This window comes from Protopterus annectens, chromosome 4.part1 (genome assembly GCF_019279795.1).
Source record: "Protopterus annectens isolate FY-2018-M chromosome 4.part1, PAN1.0, whole genome shotgun sequence".
Taxonomy (NCBI): domain Eukaryota; kingdom Metazoa; phylum Chordata; order Ceratodontiformes; family Protopteridae; genus Protopterus; species Protopterus annectens.
The window spans coordinates 754,269,929-754,292,752 of record NC_056734.1 but is presented as its reverse complement, the minus strand read 5'-3'; the positions used below and the strand labels follow the sequence as shown (position 1 = coordinate 754,292,752).

At 39.8% G+C, this 22,824-nt stretch overlaps 1 protein-coding gene across 1 annotated transcript in view; it reads right to left on the bottom strand.

The window, feature by feature from the left end:
• Nucleotides 1-20,322: 20,322 nt before the first annotated feature.
• LOC122801299 (extracellular calcium-sensing receptor-like) overlaps nt 20,323-22,824 on the bottom strand; it is a 59,728-nt gene continuing 57,226 nt past the window's right edge. The window contains exons 3-4 of the mRNA XM_044070844.1: nt 20,750-21,583; nt 20,323-20,517 (exon numbers count right to left, since the gene is read on the bottom strand). Coding sequence (XP_043926779.1) covers nt 20,323-20,517; nt 20,750-21,583 — 1,029 coding nt within the window. The remainder of the gene's footprint in view (nt 20,518-20,749; nt 21,584-22,824) is intronic.

Genomic DNA, 22,824 nt, shown 5'->3' with positions numbered 1-22,824 from the left:
GCTCTGAGTAACCTAGAAGGTGGTTAGTATAACAGCTGGTTGCTACAGTTAAGATTAGCTGCAGGATGTAAACGCCATCACTTAAATGTGTCAGTACTTACAACAATTCAGTGGACTGCATTTTATAGTATATTACTGGAAAACCACAAGTGTATGTGGAACTGAGAAGACATATAGGGCGAAATGCTGGACATTCTGCAAAAACATGTACAGTGAGAGGAATGAAGATTGTCACTCTTTGTGTGGTTTTACATCCTGTATCCCAGTCACATCATACGTCTCAAACTCTTAGAGCAAGAAATCTGGACAAAGCCATGAATAACAGTGGGGCAAAGGCCCCAAAATATGGGCAATTTTTAAATATTGCTCTTGGAAACATAAAATGTTGATAGAATAAAAGGTTTTGCATTAGCATTAATCTCGTGATGTGTATGGAGCCATTAACTCAAATGTCTGTCATTATTTCTTAACTTCAATCTATAATGATTTGCCACTAATGTACCAGAAAACCACAATGCTATGTAAAACATGCCAAAAATATGATGCAAAAGCCTGCACATTCTATAACAATCTGTACAGTTGATAGATATGAGTCACATATTACGTTCAGCAAACAGCCGGGGAATGCTTTGGAGAATATCAGGGAGGTGCTGTACTTTGGAAACAGGGGCAGCAGCCAATGGTCTGCAGTACACAAAATCTTGGACTAGAGTACAGGTAACTCTGGACTGGAGTTACCTTGTAAGTACTGACAGTAACACTGGGCATGCTCCTACACTTAGCGAACCTGAGCCCAGGTCTGTTGCCTCTTCCACCCAAAGAACTGCTAGTGGAAATACATCTGTTCATATAGACACATATGTATACATAGCTGTCTCTCTCTATCCCCCTCACACATGATTACCCTATCTATCAGTATGGGGCACACACACACACACACACACACACACACACACACAGACACACACACATATATATATATATATATATATATAGTTGTATAATGTGTAGACTGATACATAGAACTCTCCACATATATCTACACAACACAGTTACATAATGTACAAATGTCCCCACATACACTCAGACTGCTGGGGTTATCTGCACCTACACATCACAACAGTTGTCTGATGGAACCAGACTAAGGCCACAACATGACATAATCCATTCACCCACAGAACCATATGCCTGCAGAATGTCACCCCATAGACAGACAACAGTGAGCTGGTGGTGTAATGTGCAATGGTTGCAACGCATGCTTTGGACAGGCCATATTATCCCTGGCCACCTGTTCGCCTACCAAACTGCAATGCGCCAGACATGGCCATACTGGTAACTGTACACACATAACAGCGCTATTAACAGGTATCCCACCCCCAGGACACTAGATTCAATAACAGTATCAAGCAGGATCACTCTGCAGGCCACACATGCTGTGTAATACAAGGCCACTTTGTATACTCCACAAGTACTGTGCCTGCATCCACACATACAACAGATATAACCTGTGGTGTGTCCAATAAGTACTGCAAGCTATAGTGTGTAATAGTAGATAGGTAGGGGTTCTAATCTCACATCAGCCAACTTCTGTGTGTGTGTGTGGGGGGGTATATCCCCTGCAGCAGTACAGACACGTCCATTTGGTTTATGTTTGTGCAATAGTTATTTATTTTATGCCCCTGTGACTAGCTTCTTTCCTCAACACTGGCCTCTTTTACAAGGCCTGCTGATATCATCCACCTTAACAACACTGGCTGACAACCAATTTCAAATAAACTCTGTGGCACATGCAATGAGTACTGCAAGCTATATATGTACTACTAGATAGGTAGGAGTTCTAATCTCACAACAGGCAGTTCTCTGTGTGTGTAAATATATCCCCTTGCAGCAGTAAAGACATACATATATGGTCTATCTCTGTGCAATGGTTATCCATTTTAAGGCCCTGTGACTACCTGCTGGCCTTTACATTGCCCACTTTTCCAAGGCCTGCTGATGTCATCCACCTTAACAGCACTGGCTGAAAATCTAACATTGGATAAAGTCCATAGCGCATGCGATAAGTACTGTGAGTTATAGTGTGTACTACTAGATAGATAGGAGTTCTAGACTCACATCAGTTAAGTGTGTGTGTGTATGTGTGCAAATATATTCCCTTGCAACACTACAGACATGCCCATATGTGCAATGGTTATGCATTTTACAGCCCTATGATTCACTGCTGGCCCTAAATAGCCCTCATCTACATTGTCATAACCTCTGTCCACCATCGTTTAGATTTGTATGTACAGAACACCCAGGTGACATGTATCAAGGGTAGCTGACCTTGTTACAAACTATGAATGCATAATTATGCTGACTACTCGCATTGTCCCTGACACACTGTTCTACACATATGCACCTAGGTAACCATGCACGTATACGGCCATACCTTGCTGATATATTTCTGCTGTGATGCCATGTCATCCTATGTCACTGTATTCACAAAAAGATGAGGCAAAGAGGTAAAAGCCAAATAATCCACCGTTGCACTTCCACACAATAACTTTATTTGACACAAAACGAAATAAAATGTGATATCCACCAAGCGCTTTCTCCTGAAACCTTGTCAGGCTTTTTCAAGATAATCACTATAGCACAGTGCCTTTCCTTAAGAAGCATAGGAAATTAATCACTTGTTAAAATTCAATTAAATAATTTACACTCAATTAAAAGTAATTGTGTACAATGAAGTTTGGTGTTATTTTTAATTGTATTTTATGTGATATACATACATTTTGTTCAGATTTTGTTTTAGTGTTCACATACTTGTTATTTATAGTATATATAACTGCTTTTTATCTATTGTGTGTAAGTATTGATAGTATTATATATTTATACATTTATATGATCTATTTATTAGCAGTCACTTATTTAATAATGTACATTTCACATATTGATTAGTGTATTCATATTCATGTAAATTTATTCATATACGTATTGATATAGATTTTTAAATTGATATTCATATTTATTTATACAGTTAATTATTACATTTAATATTTATTAATTAATATAGAGATTAAGTTTTTGTTATAAGCACATATTTATATTTATATTTACATTCTACATGACTATACCATTTGTATTTAAATTACAAAGAATAATAGGTTATACACTTCGAAAGTGCAATATTTATTTACAATGTATTTCCATAAATTATTCCTACAGTGTATTTTACTGGACATACTCTTATATTGTACTTTATATATATTCTAATTAAGTATGATATTATATTTATGAGTTATTTCTTAAGGTTAAAAGGTGGGCAAATAAGGTCGATTAACAATGTGGTACACGTATCTTTGTTGTAGTAAACATTTTAGACATTTACAGGGCTCTTTATATTATTATTTTTTAATGATGTTTTTAGGGTTGTATGAAACTTCATTGTACACAATTACTTTTAATTGAGTGTAAATTATTTAATTGAATTTTAACAAGTGATTAATTTCCTATGCTTCTTAAGGAAAGGCACCGTGCTAGAGTGATTATCTTGAAAAAGCCTGACACGGTTTCAGGCGAAAGCGCTTGGTGGATATCACGTTTTATTTTGTTTTGTGTCAAATAAAGTTATTGTGTGGAAGTGCAACGGTGGATTATTTGGTTTTTACCTCTTTGCCTCATCTATGTCACTGTATTGCCACCATGCCTCCATAGCTTAGCCACTCAGACCCCTAGAACAGATACATACACAGGTCCACAACACACCTGTCATTCTGTAACACAACTGCCAGTCTAACATCATGCAACAAAGATACACAAGGTTTAATGTGTAGTCATGACACATGCCAGCCTACAGTACCTGTCATGGCCCACAACACCTGCCATGGCATAATAATACTGCACTTATAATGTACATTTAAAGTAATATAGTCACCCTGTGCTTTAGACACAAGTGGCACAGGTATCATCACATGCACAGGGTATGGTATAGGGGTGCCAGAGGCCTAGCCTGTGCCAGTTGACAGCATGTGTGTGAGTCAGGAAGAGGTGCTGGTTAGATGGGCCATGGAGTGCTGTTGAGTGTGCTTGTTGGTGACCTGCACATGACAGTGATGTTTGAGTCTGTGAATGTACACAGTCAAGCCCAGTGCTAGCCCTACACATGTGTATGTTGGACAGCTGTGGACGGTAGACAGAGTGGACACTTCACTGTCTCCAGTCACGAACATGGGAACTGACTCTGTCAGGAGTGGCACTGGCAACACCATGCCCAAGGTCAGATACAGTGCAAGTAGCTGATGGTTACTTCTGTCTGCTAGGCCCTTCTCCTCCATGGGACTGGCCAGAACCATGTGACCATGACCTACCATATTGTGGTTTGCACAGCATATTTCCTTCTGTAGCAATGGTGGCACTGCCACTACAGGAGCGTGAGTGTGCATGGCCATGTGGACTGTCAGCAGATGGTGTTGTTGACCTATGTTCACATGTCTAATGCCATACTCCAACCAGCTGTTCCAGCACAGACAATGTGCAGTCAAAGACAGACACTGTCTCACCCCACCGTCTGTCCACTACATCAGTGAAATTATCCGTGGCCTCGCCACTGCGGTGGAGCCAGTCATGGATGTCAGACTGTGCTGCATCTGTAAGCCTGAGCATCCATCTGGTGTTGTGTTCAGAATGTGCCTGTGCCTCCATAATGGCCCGAAACATGCAGCAAGTGACCCACGATGTGACACTTGTGACAGGAGGTGGATGGGCAGCAGTACTCCTTCTAGCACCCTTGTCAATCTGCCTGTGTGGGACCTCACCAGCTGTCTGACTAAGGCCAATGTCTACACTCACTGACGCCATAGTTGTCACACTGTCCTGCTCAATGTTGCCACCTTCTGCCTGTCCAATATCTGTGGTCTCTGGGCACTGGGTATGTGTGGGCATACTGACTGTGTGTGGGGACAATGGGGGTGGAAGAGGGATGTCAACCTCTGGGACAGATTCAGCCCCTGATAACCCCACCTGTGCCTCATTATGGGCACCATCATCATCATCAGAGTCCGAAGACACACCAACATCTGGTTGTGAAGGTGGCAGACTCCAACCCTCCATTCACCTGTGAGGAACAAGACAAAATCAGTACATTACTATCTGCACTATTATGTATGGTAATCCACACAGAGTCATACAGATGAGAAGCCACAACTGCATTACACATCCCACACCTTCTCATCTCTGATCCCATGCACAAGACACAAACTCACAGCAACATACACAGACAAGATAGGCCCTTTATAACATGCACTTCAGCTACATCCATTTAATGTTGCCAGTACAATACACCTGTGAGGAAAGCAATATGACACTGTATGTGATAGAACTATACCTAAAACCCAGTATGCCTATCTTGAGAATGATATGCCAGTTGTAGTATCACTGCCTCAGGTATGTACCATCGCCCTATTGTGTATGAACAGGTTTATTGGAGTAATTGACTCTTGTATAGCAGGCTGCATAGTCGTTCATAACTATAAGTGCCGCATGTTAATGTTTGTAGAAATACACAGCTGTGATTACCCAGTCTATGCTCTGTAGTTAACTACTCCAAAATGGAACATACAACTACTCTACTCTGGCTAAGCATAAAAGTTGTGCCTAGGGCAAAATGGCAGCCCTTAACATTCTTAGGGTATTTATGATCCGTAAAACAACAGTATCACACTTACCAGGCACATGACCACTGACTCCATCCACATCTGACGGACCTATGAAAAGGTGATGGAGAGGTATTGTTAGCAATACCAAATGTTGCAGTGTTACAAGGTAATATGTGCGTATATCCACGTGTACAATAGCTAATGTAATGCTGCCTACATTGCTGACATTCTGAGTATGTGTGCACAACTGTGCATTAAACCCAACCCCCCAAATGCAGATAGACCTGATGCCCATGTACTGGTATGCAGAGCCTGCCACAATGACTGACACAGTATTACACTGGTGAACACAGTAAGCTTACCTGGACGCTCCTCTGTTGTAGACCCTGTGGCACCCACCTCCAGGATGTATGGCATGATGGATGCCTGGCAACTGGTATCTGATCCTAGGCTTACCAGGAATTCCTGTGTGGCTGGGAGTGGTTGTTCTGTCACAGGCCCTCCACCAGTGGCAGCATGGTCCCTGGCCACAGCAGCTGCCCTATGACATGCAGCATTGACCATATCCATGGCCCAGTGTCAGACATGCTTATAGGTCCTGTTCTGTTGGCCAATCTGATTAACTGCCCTGACAAGGTCGCCCCACAATGCTGCATGTTGGTCACGATTGTGGCGACTCCCTAGAAAGCAGGATGTGATAGTGCAGTCTGAGGTCATCTAGTATAACATCATTCCCTGCAGCTGTGAATGGTGTATGTCTCCTGCGATACATCATTCCTGAAAGACAACAACAGGGGAACACATTACAGAACCAGATACATGGACGTCCCCTATGTACAGACCCTGCACAACCAAAATGGGCTGCACTATCCATAGCTCCTTCACACATCATACCCCCACAGTCTAGCAACACACTACATGTGAGGCTATCACCCAGATAGTAGCAATACTGGGTATGTCCTTGTGTGCTGTGACAGATTCTGCTGTATGTCTCTACACCCATCACTGTAGTCTACTGTGGTGTGTCCCCTATGGGCAAATTCCCACTAATATGTCATACGGCCACTGTTGGACAAATAGCTGTGTGCTATTACAACAACTATATGGGGGCAGTCCAGCAACACCAGTGTGCCACAATGACAGAAAGCAATGGAAATCTGCTGTAGTATATGTTCGCTGTAGGCATCATACCTCTCAACTATACAAATGTTTGTGGAATGTCAACATGTGTGCTTCATAGATGTGGCCCTTTTGGCACAAACATGTGGATATCTGACTGGCCAATCATTGATGGTTGCTGCCAGAAAATAAATAGAGAATCTGATTGTCACGCACCAGACCCCTCAGAAAACACTTATGCTACAGTAATATCTGTTAGTCTAGTCACATTCTTCCTTTGTATGGCCAATATGTATACTCTGTCACTGAGTTTGGGCCTGTGTCTCACCATTAATTATGGCTTTGACCTGATTTCCTGCTGTAGGGGGTTGACAGGTATGTTATGCATAGCTCTCAACCAATGAGGGATGGATGTCAGTGAAGCAGAAACTTAGCCAGAGTGCATCAAGGACAGTCAGGGACACTTTTACAATGTTAGACCTATTTATGTGTGACATAGACAGACTGAGAGGAGGTGAACTACAGTACATCGTTTGATGTTACAGGAGTGTACACCCTTACTTAGTGTCACTGTGTCTAACATGTAATCCACTAGCTTTCCTACAACAGCCAACTGTTGTAGGAGGGAGTGACAGGGGCAGAGCCGAGATGTGATTTAAAGCAGGGAGAGTTGAGAGGCATGCCGGTAGCTGCTGGACAGCAGGGTATAACTGACATGTCAGCACCATAGATCTACTACAGTCTTGCTGATATAATACCTATTTCCCATACCTCCATCCTCCCATCTGCATCCCATTATATGGGGACATCTATTACATACCTGGTAGAGTGCAGTAATCCTTTTTTTAAGCATTCCTCTGCAACTACCTTGCACATAAGTTGTCTGTGTGAGCGAAACATACAAACCTGTTCCCCATAAGCATTTGCTTGCCTTTTGTAGGTAATGCTCATTAACAGGTAATTCCCTCTGTATCAATCTGTGGCTTAGACTTGCTAACTGCATCCAAAACAGCTGAATTGCAGTATCATTGGCCAATGACATGGCACCACAGTGCAATATATAAGGCCTTCATGTAGGCCTTGGCCCCTTTCTTAGTTTTTGAGATGGACATTACTGAGGTGTGAAGATTACAGCAGCACAGAGGGTAGGTACAAATATTGTCCACTGCTGAGATTTATGAAGTATGTCCACAGTTTTGCCTGATATGTTTGACCAGTGTCCCGTGGCATTGTGGTCATCTGGCAGTTCAGTGTTAAACATTGTGGGTTGTGGTTAGTAAGGCGAGAGAGATTTGTGAGTGTCATACATCATACCCATCAGAATATGCATGCTAATACAGTAGGTGCTATTCTATCAACTATCTTTCTAGGGGCAAACTGTTAAACATGTCCCTATCACTGGGCCTTTGCCCCCCCCCCCATTTATGTATGGTTTTGCCTGAATTCCTTGTCCTAGGGTGTTGTGAGGTATGGTAGGTCTGTAGCAGCTAGCTTAACATACAGCTGTGTATGCTGCAGCCTAGGACACTTAGGGGCTAGTGTGAACACTTTGGAGGACAGCAAGCTGTACGTCTGACTGTGGCAGCAGTATCAGCCCTGTCATTACAGCAGAACCACGGTAAGGGTACCCTTTACAGTACAATTGAGGCATGTGCTTAAGGTACATTTGTTATGCAACAGTGCCAATAAGGGGTCTGAATGGAGAGACAAAAAGTCAGCAAGCAAGGAAGAGTAGTAGTAGTGCTGAAACTGAATTCATCCTCAAGTCATGGTGAGTACCTTCATGAGGTGAACCCTGTTTTCTACAAAATCTCACCAAGGTGACACTGATATATAGACTGTATTTATATAGCATATATCATGGACAGAAATAGGTAAAAAATGAAAAAAGCTAGCTGGGTGTGGAAGACCCAGGACAAAAAAGTGCCCAATCTTGGTAGGTGCACCGGTGCCAGGACTGGAAAAAAATGACAGTGTAGAATCTTCAAAATATGGAAACATTCCTACAAAGGGGCCAGGCCAGGTCCAGGGGGAAGATGGCCCCCCTGTTGCAGAAGGAAGTAGCAGTCCACAAAAATCACAAAAACTGATAAGACAAAGAAGAGCCATAAAGACGATAGAATGGAATATTGAGGATAAGAAAGAAAGTATGTATTGTTACTATTATGCAAAAAGTCCAGAATTTCCAGACACAAGATTACAAAAAGATTAAGAGAGAAATTAGTGGAAAGAAAAATGCTTCCACAAGAAAAACTGCCAGAAGCTTCAAATTAAAAATTTATGGTCATTGATACAACAGATTTTCGAAAAGCAGTATATAGACCAAAAAACTTTGATCTGTTTGGGAAAAAAAGCATCTGAGAAGTTCAAAAATATAAACAACAAAACCTAGATATTTTTGAAAAGTATAAAAAAGAAATATGGACATGGGAAAGAGAGATTTGAAATGGTGCAATATTTATGCAAAGGTGAAAGCCAAATTAATCAACATAAAGAAGGCGGCCCTAAAGATATTTAAAGAGAAATACAGGCAAAGACATCCAAACATGGAAAATTTCACAATAAAAAAAATAATATCACAAAGAGGGAATGCAGAAAACCAGATTAGTAAAGTAGAAGTTAAAAAAATAGAAGTTGAAGTTATGGACTGCCTGTGAAGTGAAGGATTTCATGTAGAAGATCTAACACAGGTTACGTCACAGCATGATGGAACGAGTCCCCAAAGTAAAGGAGAAACAGGAAGATCAGGAGACATCTGAAGAAGAAATATGGACATGGGAAAGAAAAAGAAAGTTAATATTGCGTAATATCCATGCAAAGGAGAAAGCAAACTAATCAATACAAAAAGCACAGCAACAAAGATATTTGAAGAGAAATACAGGCAAAGGAATCTGGACATGAAAAACTTTACAGTACCAAAATTAAGAAGACAAAGAGAAAAAGTAGAAAAGGAGATCAGTAATTCAGGAGTTAAAGAAATAAGAAAGTGAGGTTATGGAGTACCTCCAAAGTGAAGGATTCAGTGTAGAAAATCTAATTCAGAAAGCACCACAAAAGAATAGAGCAATGGAACTACAAATTAAGGGGGAAACCAGTGGAACGGGAAACAATTGGTCAGGTGCCATATGTAGATATTTTGGAGCCTTCCACAGGAAACAAGTATAAACATTCACTTGAAGCTGGATGACAAGGGAAGGAACAGGAAACTGTGGAAACTCTGACACAGTTAATATTAACGAGTGATAGGTCAGTGAGTTCTCATGTGACAGACCAACAGATGGCACAGGATGAAACTGAAGAGAATGTGCCACAGGAAGATGCAATAGAACTTTCTATAGAATGCCCGCAGGAAATGGAAAACAAAAAATGTGCCCTCAGTTTAGAAGAAAACGACCTAAGAGAAGAGTTGCTTGACTTAATAGAGATAGATAGACATAGTAAGATCAATGAAAGAAATAGACTGCAGAAGGCGAATAAAACCCAAAAAGTCAGAAGTTTGATAAAACAAATGAACACAATAATTAGGACTATCCATCGAGATCCATGTGAGATAACAGAAGTAAACAGGATATATTATTGTGCAGCTAAATTAATAACTGATAAAATTCTACCGCAAGAACACAGGGTAGTGAGGGAGAGAAAGGGGAGAAATCAAATACCATCATGGAAGTATCAAATAGAGAAAGCTATAAAACAACTAAGACAAGAACTGTCATTGTTAGAAGAGTATAGAACTACAAACAGATTAACAAAAATACTTAGAAAGATAGATGCGATAAAAGGAATGTGCAGTATTAGAACAGATCAGAATCTATCATGCACTATTGCAAATAAACTAAAAATCTCAGCACAGGTGGAAAAACGTAGAAGATGCACAGATAAATATAAAGGAAAAGTGCAAAATAAGCAATTTATTGATGACCCAAAAAGTTTTATACAGAATTGGGAAACAGGTAAAAGGAATTGAAAGACCACCAAAAAAGAAGAAATAGATACATTTTGGAGAAGTATCTATGAAGATCCTGTGGAACATAACAAAGATGCTAAATGGATAGAAGATGTTAAAGAAAGAATAAGACGTTTAAAGGTACAGGATATGAAATGGGATGAAGTAACAGCCAGAGAGATTAAAACAAAGTTAAGAAAAGTCTCTAATTGGAAAACCCCAGACCCAGATGCAGTACCTAACCTCTGGTTAAAAGTATTAGCATCTTTGCATGAAGATTTAGCCATGAGTAAGAAATATTTATATGTGCACCCCTAACAGACACAAATCTGGCTAACAACAGGAAAAACAATGCTTCTACTTAAGAGTGAACCTGTACGCTACCCTAAAAATTCTAGACCAGTAACTTGCCTTCTGACGACGTATAAACTATGCACTGGTACTGATGCCGACAGAGTCTATAGTTATTGAGAAGAAAACTCAATTATGGCAATAGAACAAAAGGGCAATAAAAGAAAGTCATATGGAACAAAGGCTCATTTTCTGTTAAAGTCATAGTGGAGAGCTGTAAAAAGGGGAAGAATTGAAGTATGGCATGGATTGACTCCAAAAAAGCATTTGATAGTATCCCATATTCATGGATAAAATAATGCTTAAAACTGTATAAGATACAGCCTACACTGATCAACTACATTACAGTGACCATGGAACAGTGCGAGACCACTTTGCAATTAAGCCATGATAAAGGACAAATTATTATTCTAGGGATAAAAATTCAAAGGGGGATATTCCAGGGTGACTCTCTGTCACTGCTGCTATTCTGCCTTGCCCTTAACTCATTAAGCTGTCTACTTAACAGTTTAGGTCATGGCTATAACTTGGCTCCTAGAAAACAACAAAGTGTAAAGACTTCTCATCTTTTCTTTGTCAATGATATGAAACAGTATAGCTCATGAGATGTGGAACTGATGTACAACTGCAAGTTGTCAAAACATTTTCAGATGATGTAAAAATGTCATTTGGTCATGATAAATGTGCAAAATCCAAGCTATAAACCAATTTGCTGTTCCTGTCTGTACTTACAGTTTTGGCCTGATTGACTGGTCCCAAACTGTGTTGGATAGATTAGATAGAAAAACAAAAATGATGCTTCATGCTCACCAAACGATTTATAAAAATCAGTGTATACCAATATTATATATTCCCTGTTCCGAAGGAGGGATGGGCCTCCTTGAAATTGATTACACATACAGATCTGCAAATGCGGGACTCCACACATATCTGCTGACCTCACAAAATCCAAATGTAGTGAAAGTTTTGAAACATAAGAAGAATAAATCTAAGATGACTTCTCTGCTTAGGCTAGCAGAAGCATAGCAGTGTGAATCAGGAATGGAATCAAACCACAACTGGATAAAAAACAGGCAGCAACTGAATGTGCCAAAAAACAAAGGAAATAATATAAGGTGAATGACCAGACAAGAAGGCAAGAAATGTGGAAAATGTATAAATATAGTTGCAAGTATAGAAAACTTCTAGAAGAACCTCATGTTGATAATGAACAAATGCAGGAATGGTTAAGGAGAGGCAAATTCAAACCAAGAGATGAAAGATTAATATTGGCAGTATAAGATAGTGAGCTGCGAACACGCTGGTTTACAAAGTCCATTGAACATGTGGAAGAAACAGACAAATGTAGATTTTGTTAAACAGAATTGGAAACAGTTGTACACCTCATTGCTGGTTGCGACATACTAATGGCAGAAGGACTGTATACTGAAAGGCATAATAATGTGGTGAGACTGTTGCACTGGGGATTGTGCAAACATTATGGTACTGAAGTGGCTGAAAAACACTGGAAACATGAGCCACAAGGCATCATAGAAAAGGATGAAGCCTACATCACATGGGATTATCCATTACCAACAGATCAAAAGATAGATACAAAAAAACAGATATAGTGGTCCAAGAAAAGAAGACAAAAGTAGCATTGATCATTGAAATTGCCACACCCAGTGACTACAGGGTCCTGCACACAGAGAGAGACACAAAGTCATAAAATATCAGGATTTGCAAGCAGAAATGAGAGCAATGTGGAAGAAAGATATCTAGATAGTTCCAACTGTAGTAGGAACAATGGGTCTTATAAAAAAAGAGTCTACAATCATATTTAGATATGCTACCAATACATGTAATGCCATACGAATTGCAGAAGGAGTCATTACTGGGCACATTGTGGGTGCTGCGAAGAGCACTTTTGGTTGACATCAAAGAGTGAATCAATACTAATTTCATGAACTTTAATCATACTTTGACTTAGGAATGGGGTCCATTCCCATCATGGTATTAAAAACCCAAAAGATTAGGAGAAATAAAAAAAGGGAGAAACCAATAACAGAGTAGTAGGCGACATATAGTTAGGCTATACGAATATATGCAGTGTGTCCCTACCTGCAGGCCTTTGACTTGCAAACATAAAGAGCAGTTAATTCAGTAGCAGTAACCTGTGGGGATTAAAACTGCATGACTCAGTCATTACTTGCTGTCTTCACAACAATGTAGTTGAAGTGCAAAACACTGGATTTGAACCCAGGACTATGTGTGAAAAAAGTACTGCATATAAGCATTTAACTGACTGAGCCATTGCTGCAGCCAGTGTATTTGCAATATATATGTGCATTCATACAGGCTGTGCCACATGTTGTCTGCATCCATCAGTATGTGCATGGCTTTCAAAGGCAGTTTTTCTGCAGCAGGGTCCCAGTCAAACATATGTACTTTGCCATTGCTGCCTTAGCAGGGGTGTTTAAAGTTGTTGCTGATAAAAGGAAACATTTACCTGCTAGGGCCTCACATACTTCCATTATGAGTTATTTGGCTGTCTACTGGTGTATTTTTGTATCAGAGTCCCAGGTACACTCCCATATTTCCCATTAGGTTTAATTTCAGTCTGTCAGTGGCAATCAGTATGTTTTACTGGAAACAGATGTTTTAATTAAAATCTGTGTGGTATAGTGGGTTAATGGACTAGGCTGTAGTTGACAGGGGCCTGGGTTTGAGACATGGCAGAGGTGATTATTTCAAACATGTGACTAACACTGTGAGAAACACATAGGATCATTAAAGCTCATTTAAGCAGATTTGTGAGGTGCAGTGTGACACATTGCTTAGCTTCACTTAGCTCAGTGCAAATCTGTGCTAAAAAAATAAAATGAAAATAAAAGGGGTGATAGGACAGTGGTGAAATGGGGGAAAGCAGGGGCTAAACATAGTGAAAGACAGATAGGAATGTGCAGGAAGGGTGTAGGAAAAAGCCATAGCTTTCCATTTCTTGTACTGCAACAGCTGTGCATCTTGACAGGTTTTGTAAATGAATTTGGACTCTAAAACCCTAGAGAGAGGGGTGAGGACAATTAAATGTGTTGTGAAGTCAATTAGACCAAATTAGTTGTGTCCAGTGGACACATGTGCAAAATGGAGAGCTATGTATGGGATGATATTTTTTTGTGGGACAGGTGCCATTTTTTTCAGGAGAGAATGGAATGTTGGGGAAGGGACATAGGTACATGTGGGGTGGTAAGTTGGGTAGAAGAGAATGCAATAGCAGACAGACAAGACAGCAGACAGGGGCAGTGTGTGACACATTAGGGGGGTAAACAGATTGGATGGGGAGGGAGTTGTGGAATCTGAGATGCATGTGCCTCCAGATAGCAGCAGCATGACTGACATCGACACCTGTGGGCAGTCCACACTACTCCTTCACTGCCCCAAAGATGGTTGTGCTGGAGGCTGGGTGCCAGGGCCAGTCTGCCCCACCAGGTTGGGCAGTGTGCCTACAGTCTGTCACAGGCATGGTTCATAAGTCCGCTAAACTATTCTGCACACCATGACCAGCAGTTGTCTTTGGGTGACAGCAGCCCCTCTGTCACTGCTCCCAGGGGGAGGCTGGGCCCCGTCCCCTGAGGTGGGTCCATCCAAAGGTGGTGCAGGGGCAGATGGGGGCAACATTGGCCTTAGTCCCAGACATGCTAGGACCAGGTGGCATGGCCAGCTGAGGTAGGGTAGGCAGATCACTGGGAACAAGCCTACCCAGATGCACTGTGGTGATGGATAGGTTAGTTATGCACAAAACATTGTTAGTAATAGCATGCATTGCATTCCAACAGCAATGGAAATAAAATGATCACAAAACAATGCATATTATGTGAAACACAACAATAAATATCAGAACAGTCAGAATGCAAACAGTATGCCAGTAACAGTTACAGCATAAGGCCAACAGAATTAGCAAATCAAACAAATATGTTAATATACAACTATTATAATATATAACAATAATAAAACACATGCCCCAAAATAAAGTTTAATGTAACAATGCATGTTAATGGTTGAGAGAGAGAGAAATGCAGTCCATTAATAACATTAGCAGCTATATAGTTGACAACAGTACTACTATCTACTCTACAGGTCTGTCCTTCCTGTATGTGTAAAAGTCCCCTATAGGTGCTGTAGCATGTACATACTTCTCAAGCAATTCACATGGGACTGTATGCGCCAAGCAGTAACAACTGTGGGTACACAACTGCACAGAATACTTGCACATCAGGTGGCCCTATGTTACTACCAAGGTGTACTGTGGGCTGATGTAGTGATACTTTGCAATTGTGGTAATCATTTGTATGTTAAACCTGTGACAGATGGATTATGCACTACTAATTACATTACATGACAGCATGGATGTGTACCGTACAGAAAGTAAGCAACTATCATGCCTTGCTTGACAGGCATGCTGATATAATCCAATAGCAGTGACTGCACAGGACATGCGCATCAAATGTATTAATTGACTGCAGCAACCTTTAACAGACCCTTCAGGCATACAGTCATACCAAGATTACACATTTTATTTCTTTTCTTTTCTTTTATTATTATTATACTTATTTCATTTATTTTATGCAACATTAGCATAATCCTGGTAATGATTTCAACAGTCTGTGCAATCTGAACACAAAATTATGTACTCATAATATGGGGTACCTCACCCATTTACCTGTGCTTTCTGTGGAGAGAAAATCTGTCATTATGTGACTGATTCAAGTAATACGCATTACTCCATAGCACTGGATTCAAACCATGGTCTGTGTGTGCCAAAACACACGTCATACAGACCATTTATCAAACTGAGCTACTGAGTCACTGCTGATCACTGACTGACTGATATTTGCCTAGAGCTCACCTGGAATCAAAATATGACCTGGTAATAGTACTGCAGTTTTATACTAGACTGCAGTGACAGTTGAACACACATGCAGGAAATTCAAGCATGACATAGATACTAGGTAACCTATACATTACTAAACATAATGCAGGTTACACAATATATTGTTAGTGGTTTGAAATATCTGTGAAGTCAACAAACAATATCAGATCATGGGTTGGCTATCTCACCCATATACTTTGCTTACCTGCTCTCTGTGGAAGACAAAGCATTATGTGAACAATATATTTGCAGTGTACAGCTATTACATTGTTATACTTGACTGCAGCACATTACCTCACAGCCTGAATGCATATACCTGAAATGCTATGGTTATAACATAATCCTGATGTACACAGTTTACCTTGCTGTTATTGGTATTGGTTCATGTGTTACTGCAGCACAGTTGTCATAATTGTATTATTGCAAAACAGCTTGAATTCCACACTTATTGCACAACAATGTTTATTAGAAATACTTTCATGCATTTACTGGTATAGGTTTGAGGTTTTATAGCACAGTTGTCATTCTGCAGCTGTAATTCCACAGTTATTGTACTACAGATGTTTTTCAGATATTTTATTATGGTTAATGCTCTACTCCTTCTTACTTATTTGACTACAGATAGCAAAATACATCTATACTCACCACACTCATGGCACAACCTGGCCAAGTGTCCTGCATGTGCCTCGATGTTGCAAGCCCTCTCCTCTGCAGCTGTTGAGAGAGAAGCATACCATTATGCATACCAGTTTAGCAGACATTCAGTTTAGATATAGGTCAAACAGAGGTAACTGTACTTACAGACATGTGGGGCATTCCCAGCCCAAGCACTTTGGACCCAGGTAGCCAGGAGAGCCCCCTTCAGATGCTTCAGGTGGTCATAGTGGTAACAGACCTGCTCACCTGTGCAGGGGATACCTGTTACATCAGTGAGTTCATGTGCCAGCTGGACCCAGGCCTCCACCTTGCACTCTGAGCCCTGAAACTCCCCCTGCAGCAGCCAGTCCTCATGGTTTTCCACCAGGAGTCCAACCATGACCCATACTCCTGAATGCCCCACTGCTGCTCCCGGAAGCACGCACCCTGTCCAATTCCAGTCATAATCACTACACAAGTATAACTCCAACAGATTATGCTGTATTCAAACCTAGTGAGCTTTATATAGCCTGTTTTCCCACCTTTAAACACCATTGGGCAACATTTAAAAATGTGGTGCATCACTTAGCACCATGAAAACTAGCTCTACTCAGCTAAGCATTGTGAAAACTCACACAACCCCCCCCACACCAATGCTTAGCAGTACTTAGCAGGTTTTAGCAGAGCTTAGCGGGCCAGTATTTAAAAATAATTGGTATACTTTTTATTTTCATAATAAATTTTTACTTTCTCTTCCATGTATTCAAACCCTGCACCTACTGTACATGAGGCTGTTACTCTACCCACTCAGCTACATGGATATGTGAAATTCTGGTATACTTTTACATATAACTCTGAGCTATATATAAGCACTGCTGAGCACAGCACCATCCCGCGTAAACCTGCTCACCTATGTTTAAACTTGACCTTTACATAAATAATTAAATGCATCCGGTTTCTATTTTTACATGTCTGACCGATGTCTCAGCACCGCTTAGCATTTCTACATTCTAAATTGCGCTGTGCAAAGTTGCTTTTTAAAAAAAAAAAAATACATTGATATAATGCAATTGGACACTGCAGGGAGTGTGTTACTCATCTGCAGACCCAGTTAGTAACACTGATTCAATAACCGTGTTCCATGGCTTTCCCTTGGTAATGCATCATCATTAATATGACGCGCTGCTGAGGGGAAGCCGTGTATGCAGACATGGTAACATTCCTAGTAGGCTCTACACTGTGCCTACATGGATTTTATTAAATCTAGGGGATTACGTAAATCATTTGCTTTTACTTCTCACTATAATTCTTGCATTTCTATTTATATTTTTTATATATTTATTTATTTTCCATTAGACAACTTTACTAGTCTATGTAATGTCTGTCCATCTTGTAATTGTACTGCATTTCCTGTTGTGCTCCCTGTACTGAACTTGAAAATAGAGTAAATCAGTCAAACTGTCACAAAATGGAACAGTGATGAGTGTTCTTGTCTTCTCCCAAGAAGAGTCATGTAATCCTGTTACATGCAGAGTTTAGTTTATCTATGCAAGTCTGATTGAGATTAAGCAGGATACAACTGCCATTAAATAGCAAGAGAAGAATTGTAGGTTTGGAAATATATGGGAAAGGTCTTTGAGTTGTTACCATAGTTCCAAATTTGAATGTGTCTTTTCCACAACAAATGAGATGTGTTTAGAGAATGTCACTGCCTTATTAAATGAGAGTTATTTGAAAGGTATCACCAATTCAATGGAAGCACCAGACAAGGTCATGCTAGCCACTGGGGACACTTCAGACCCGTGAAACCTCTTGGTACCACATAGCACAGCATAACATAGTTCTTCATGGCACTGAGGAGTGGGAAGTTGCTTCTGAATCATTCCTCTAATGTGTGAGGAAAATAGTACTGTAGTTACCACTATAGCAGGGAAGGGAACAGAGCATGGCAAAATAACATATTGAACAATGATAAGTCCATTGTAATGTTGCCACATTTCAGTTTTGAAAAGAGTGAGAACAGTAGGGCACAAAGTACAGGGAGCCTTATCCTTCTCTGTAGTGACCTTCTGGATGTATTATAGGCAACAGTTCTCTTCAGATGTAGTAGGAGTGCCAGGAAAGATTCAAAGCTGAACCTAGTAACAGGCTGTGGTCATCTTGGAGAATACAGCATTATAGGGAACTGTGTCTTTTCTTCTAGTGGCCTTCTGGGGTAGTGTAGCCCACAGCTCTCCTGAGATCTGTCAAGGATCACAGGGATAGGTCACTTGTGGACCAGTTAGTAGGCTGCAGTGATCCTGTGGATAACTGCATCCAACAGGGCAGTGGTGCACTCCCATGTAATGACCTTATGGGATACTATATCCTACAGCTTTCCTCCTGCAGTTTGGTGACCTTGAAGATCCTCAGCACAACCACAGCATGTTCATGGGTCTGTTGTTTTGTTAGCCAGCCTCATGACATTTTCATATTCCTAATCAGAATAATTTTTGCGATAACAGGCTCAAAAGGCTTGTCAGCATCAGCAACACTTTAATTGTAAGTTTTTGATAGAGTTCCATTTTTCATATAACTTTCAGATGTTTTGCTATTTTAAAGGCACAAAAGGTGATTTAAACAGCCTTAATATATAATACACAAAATATATACCTTCATGTTCACGTGATGTGTGTGCAGCAAGTAAAAAATATTTTATTTAATAATGGCTGTCAGGAAGAAAATAGGGCAAAATGGTACATCTTAGTGTGATGCATGTTATTACAGTGTGAGCAATTAAAACGTGTTCTCTACACAGAAAAAATATTTCTAAAATGTTCAGACTAAAATTAAGTTGCCATAAGAGTGCTGGTTTGATGTTCTTTAAAGCAAAATTGTGAAAAAAACTTTGATAAACAATCATTTTTTTATTCATTTGAAATGATTTTTAAGTGCAAAACTGCACTAAACTTTGAGGTATAATAAAACATCCCAAATGTAATATTAAAACCAGATCATTAACAGGCATGTAGAAGATCTTTGACAGGTACACCCTGAACATTGATTTCAGGGTGTTACAAAGTATTACATCAAAGTCCATCCAGTTATAATTAAAGTTGTCAGGTCTTCAGTGACTGATAGACATATGGCTGAAGGTTAAATAAGTGACTTCACAATACTAGATATACACACCACTGAAAACGTATTCATCCAGCTCTGCAAATCTCTACCAGAATGGTAACAATCTCCTTGATTATTAAATGTTATGGGCCTCCTGTATCCCAAAGAAAGCAGAGTGCAATGTCAATCTTATGAAAAGATCCTTTAGAATAGTAATACATTTCTGAAGCAGTCATAGGAGCTTTAATGTAGCCAAACAGCTAGCATGTTTTTGGAAAAGTGGAGGCTACTGGAGCACCCAGAAAAAATGTGCATAGGCACAAAGAGACAAACGGTGACAAAAACTCATTATAGAACATTAGATCCACAGATAAACTCTCACTCCTGAGCCACCTTTGAATCTGCACAGTGGACAGAGGTCTGGACTTAATTCTAAACCTTGAAGCTGCATGGCAGAAATGTTAACCACTTAGCCATCATGCTGCAACACTCTAAAGGCAATTTGATACTAACACTTATCAGTAATTATACAATTTTTAATTAATCTAGAAGGGTTTTCCCTTATCCTTTACCACAACAGTAGCAGGTGAACGTGAGCCATTGTGAGTTGTGCACTTCTTATATTATCCAAAACCTTCATCTAAAAGATATTTTACTAAAGTAGGTGATATTGTTAGCTGATGTCTATTTATTGAATTAATTGCCTGTACGTTCTTCTTTACCACTGAAGATTCAACATCAGTTAAAAAATATGGATTGCTTGCCTGGACTGGCTGACTATACGCAATCATTTCCTCAAAGAAGGCATGAGGGGAGTCCTGCAAAAATGTGCTAAATTATTTCTTTATTTGCATTACTTATATCATCATTAATACGATTATGCTGAGTTGGAATACCTGCAATATTTATATGTTATTTCTGGCATCATGAGCTTATGTTTGGATACAGTATAATCTATAGTATTGCACAGGACTGTGATTGGTGTACAGTTGCTTTTATTACAGAATCAGAAGTGAAAAAGTACTTCACAAAGTAGAAATGTATTCCTACCTGCCATGGTTTGAAATCTAAGATACTGGCACATGACTTATTAGTGAATGGTCCACTGCTGGGATGGCAGAATAATAGGTCATGCAAGCCATGAGCAATTGCATAGGCTGCCTTATAGCTATTGTAACCATATCTGTAATCAAACAGATTGAATTTTGCTAGGTCATAGTTATCCAGTGTTTCTTCCCCTGTACAAAGGATGCTAGTTTTATTGATATACTGTTCTGTTAAAGTATTATCAGTTAACCAGTAGCAGCCAAAGGTATCTTCCCAAAAAGACCTAATAAAAATATCATTTGGAGATGAAGAGGGGTGAAGGGCATGAATAAATTCACTTAGCCCAGGAATCTTACCCCTGTGTATTGCAAGACCAAATGTGCCATTAAGGGTTCTCCATGATTTTTTGTTTGAGAAAATTGGAGACACTATCCAGCTAGTAGTGGCTATCCAGTTTTTTCCTGTAATATTCTGCTCAGCAATTTCTTCCATCAGTGGCATTACCTCCATTCTGGTAGAATAGATGACAATTACAGATGCAGTTGACATTTTAATTATGTCAGCAATCTGCAGTCTCTGTGTCTTGGAACTGTTCAGTGGAATGATTTTTGAAAAAGCAGCACATACGCCAGTATTAGCAAGAGCCTTCTTCAGATTTTGACTTCCAAGAACTCCATAGTCATTATCAGAGGCTATAACACCTACCCAGTTCCAACCAAAATGTTTAATCAAGCGAGTGAGGACTGGGAACTGAAATTTGTCATTTGGAATTGTTCGCATATATGATGGAAACTGAAGCTTATCACTCAGCATTTCAACTGTTGAACCATGACTAACCTGAAAAAAAAAAACAGCTGTATACACGTTTTAGATCAATGCCTAAGCATCAAATCAGTTAATGAAAAAGTGTAAAAATGTAAATCATGAGAGTAGCATCAACAGCAAACATAAATTTGTGATTCAGAATATTATGGGAAATATACAGATTTCTAAAAATAATTCAGACACTTTCATCATGTTGCTAGATGATAAAGACTAATGGTTTCCTCATCATACTGTTTTTATATGTATTGCATGTGCTGCAGAACTTGCATATGCAAGTGGTTGCATTTGTTAAATTACCAGTAAAGCTGTCTTATGTCTGTCCCATGCATTCTAGAATTTGAAATCTTTTGCTGTATTTGTTCCTGTTACATGTTTTATTTATTTTACTTATTTCACTTAAAAGAGTGTGGACTAAGTTATGATGAGCCACTAAATATTGTTCCAATAATCTACTCCTTTTTAGTGAAATAGTGCATTTTTTTTGTCCCCTAACCCAACCACCTTTTTAAATACCTTTTTTTGCAGTCCTCCCTGACCATCCTCCTGCTCCCTTGACTGCTCTGTTGACCCATTCATTCTGTTCTCTTTCCCGCATAGACTTAGTAGCTGTATCACAATGTCGGAGGTGTCTACTCCTTTGAGTGGAAGAGAATACCTTCAGGAAAATCCAGGGTCTCAAACACCTATCCTATACAGATAGGCTAAAAGCCCTGTCCCTCTACTCAGTCTCGTACACACTGCTCAGAGGTGACCTGTGTCTGGCATACAAGACCATTTCAGACCCAGCCTTGATGGAGTTGCTACATATATGTAAATCAAACTCCACTCGCGCAACCCACATGCAAGGCCTCATCCTGGTCTGTGACATTAATAGAACTTGTTGGCAGGATAGATTTGTGTCTCCAAGACTCTCCCATCTGTGGAGTAGACTCCCTCTCCCTGTCAAGCAGAGTACTTCACTAACTCTCTTTAAGAGGAACCTGGATGACTGGATGGGAAACAGAAGATACACCCTTTAAAAACAACAGTGTGTTCATATGACCCAAAACAAACCAAATAAACAAACCAAGGCTGTCTTAGTGGAAATTTGCTGTGGTACAGTATCAAGAAATGAACCAGTCAATTAAAAAAAAACCTTTAATATATAACTCGATTCGTTAAAAAAATATAAAACAAACAACACAAGGTAAAGGTCAAGTGCTTTTGTCCTTACACATAGACTTCTTCAGAACCATCTGTGTTGTTTGTTTTAT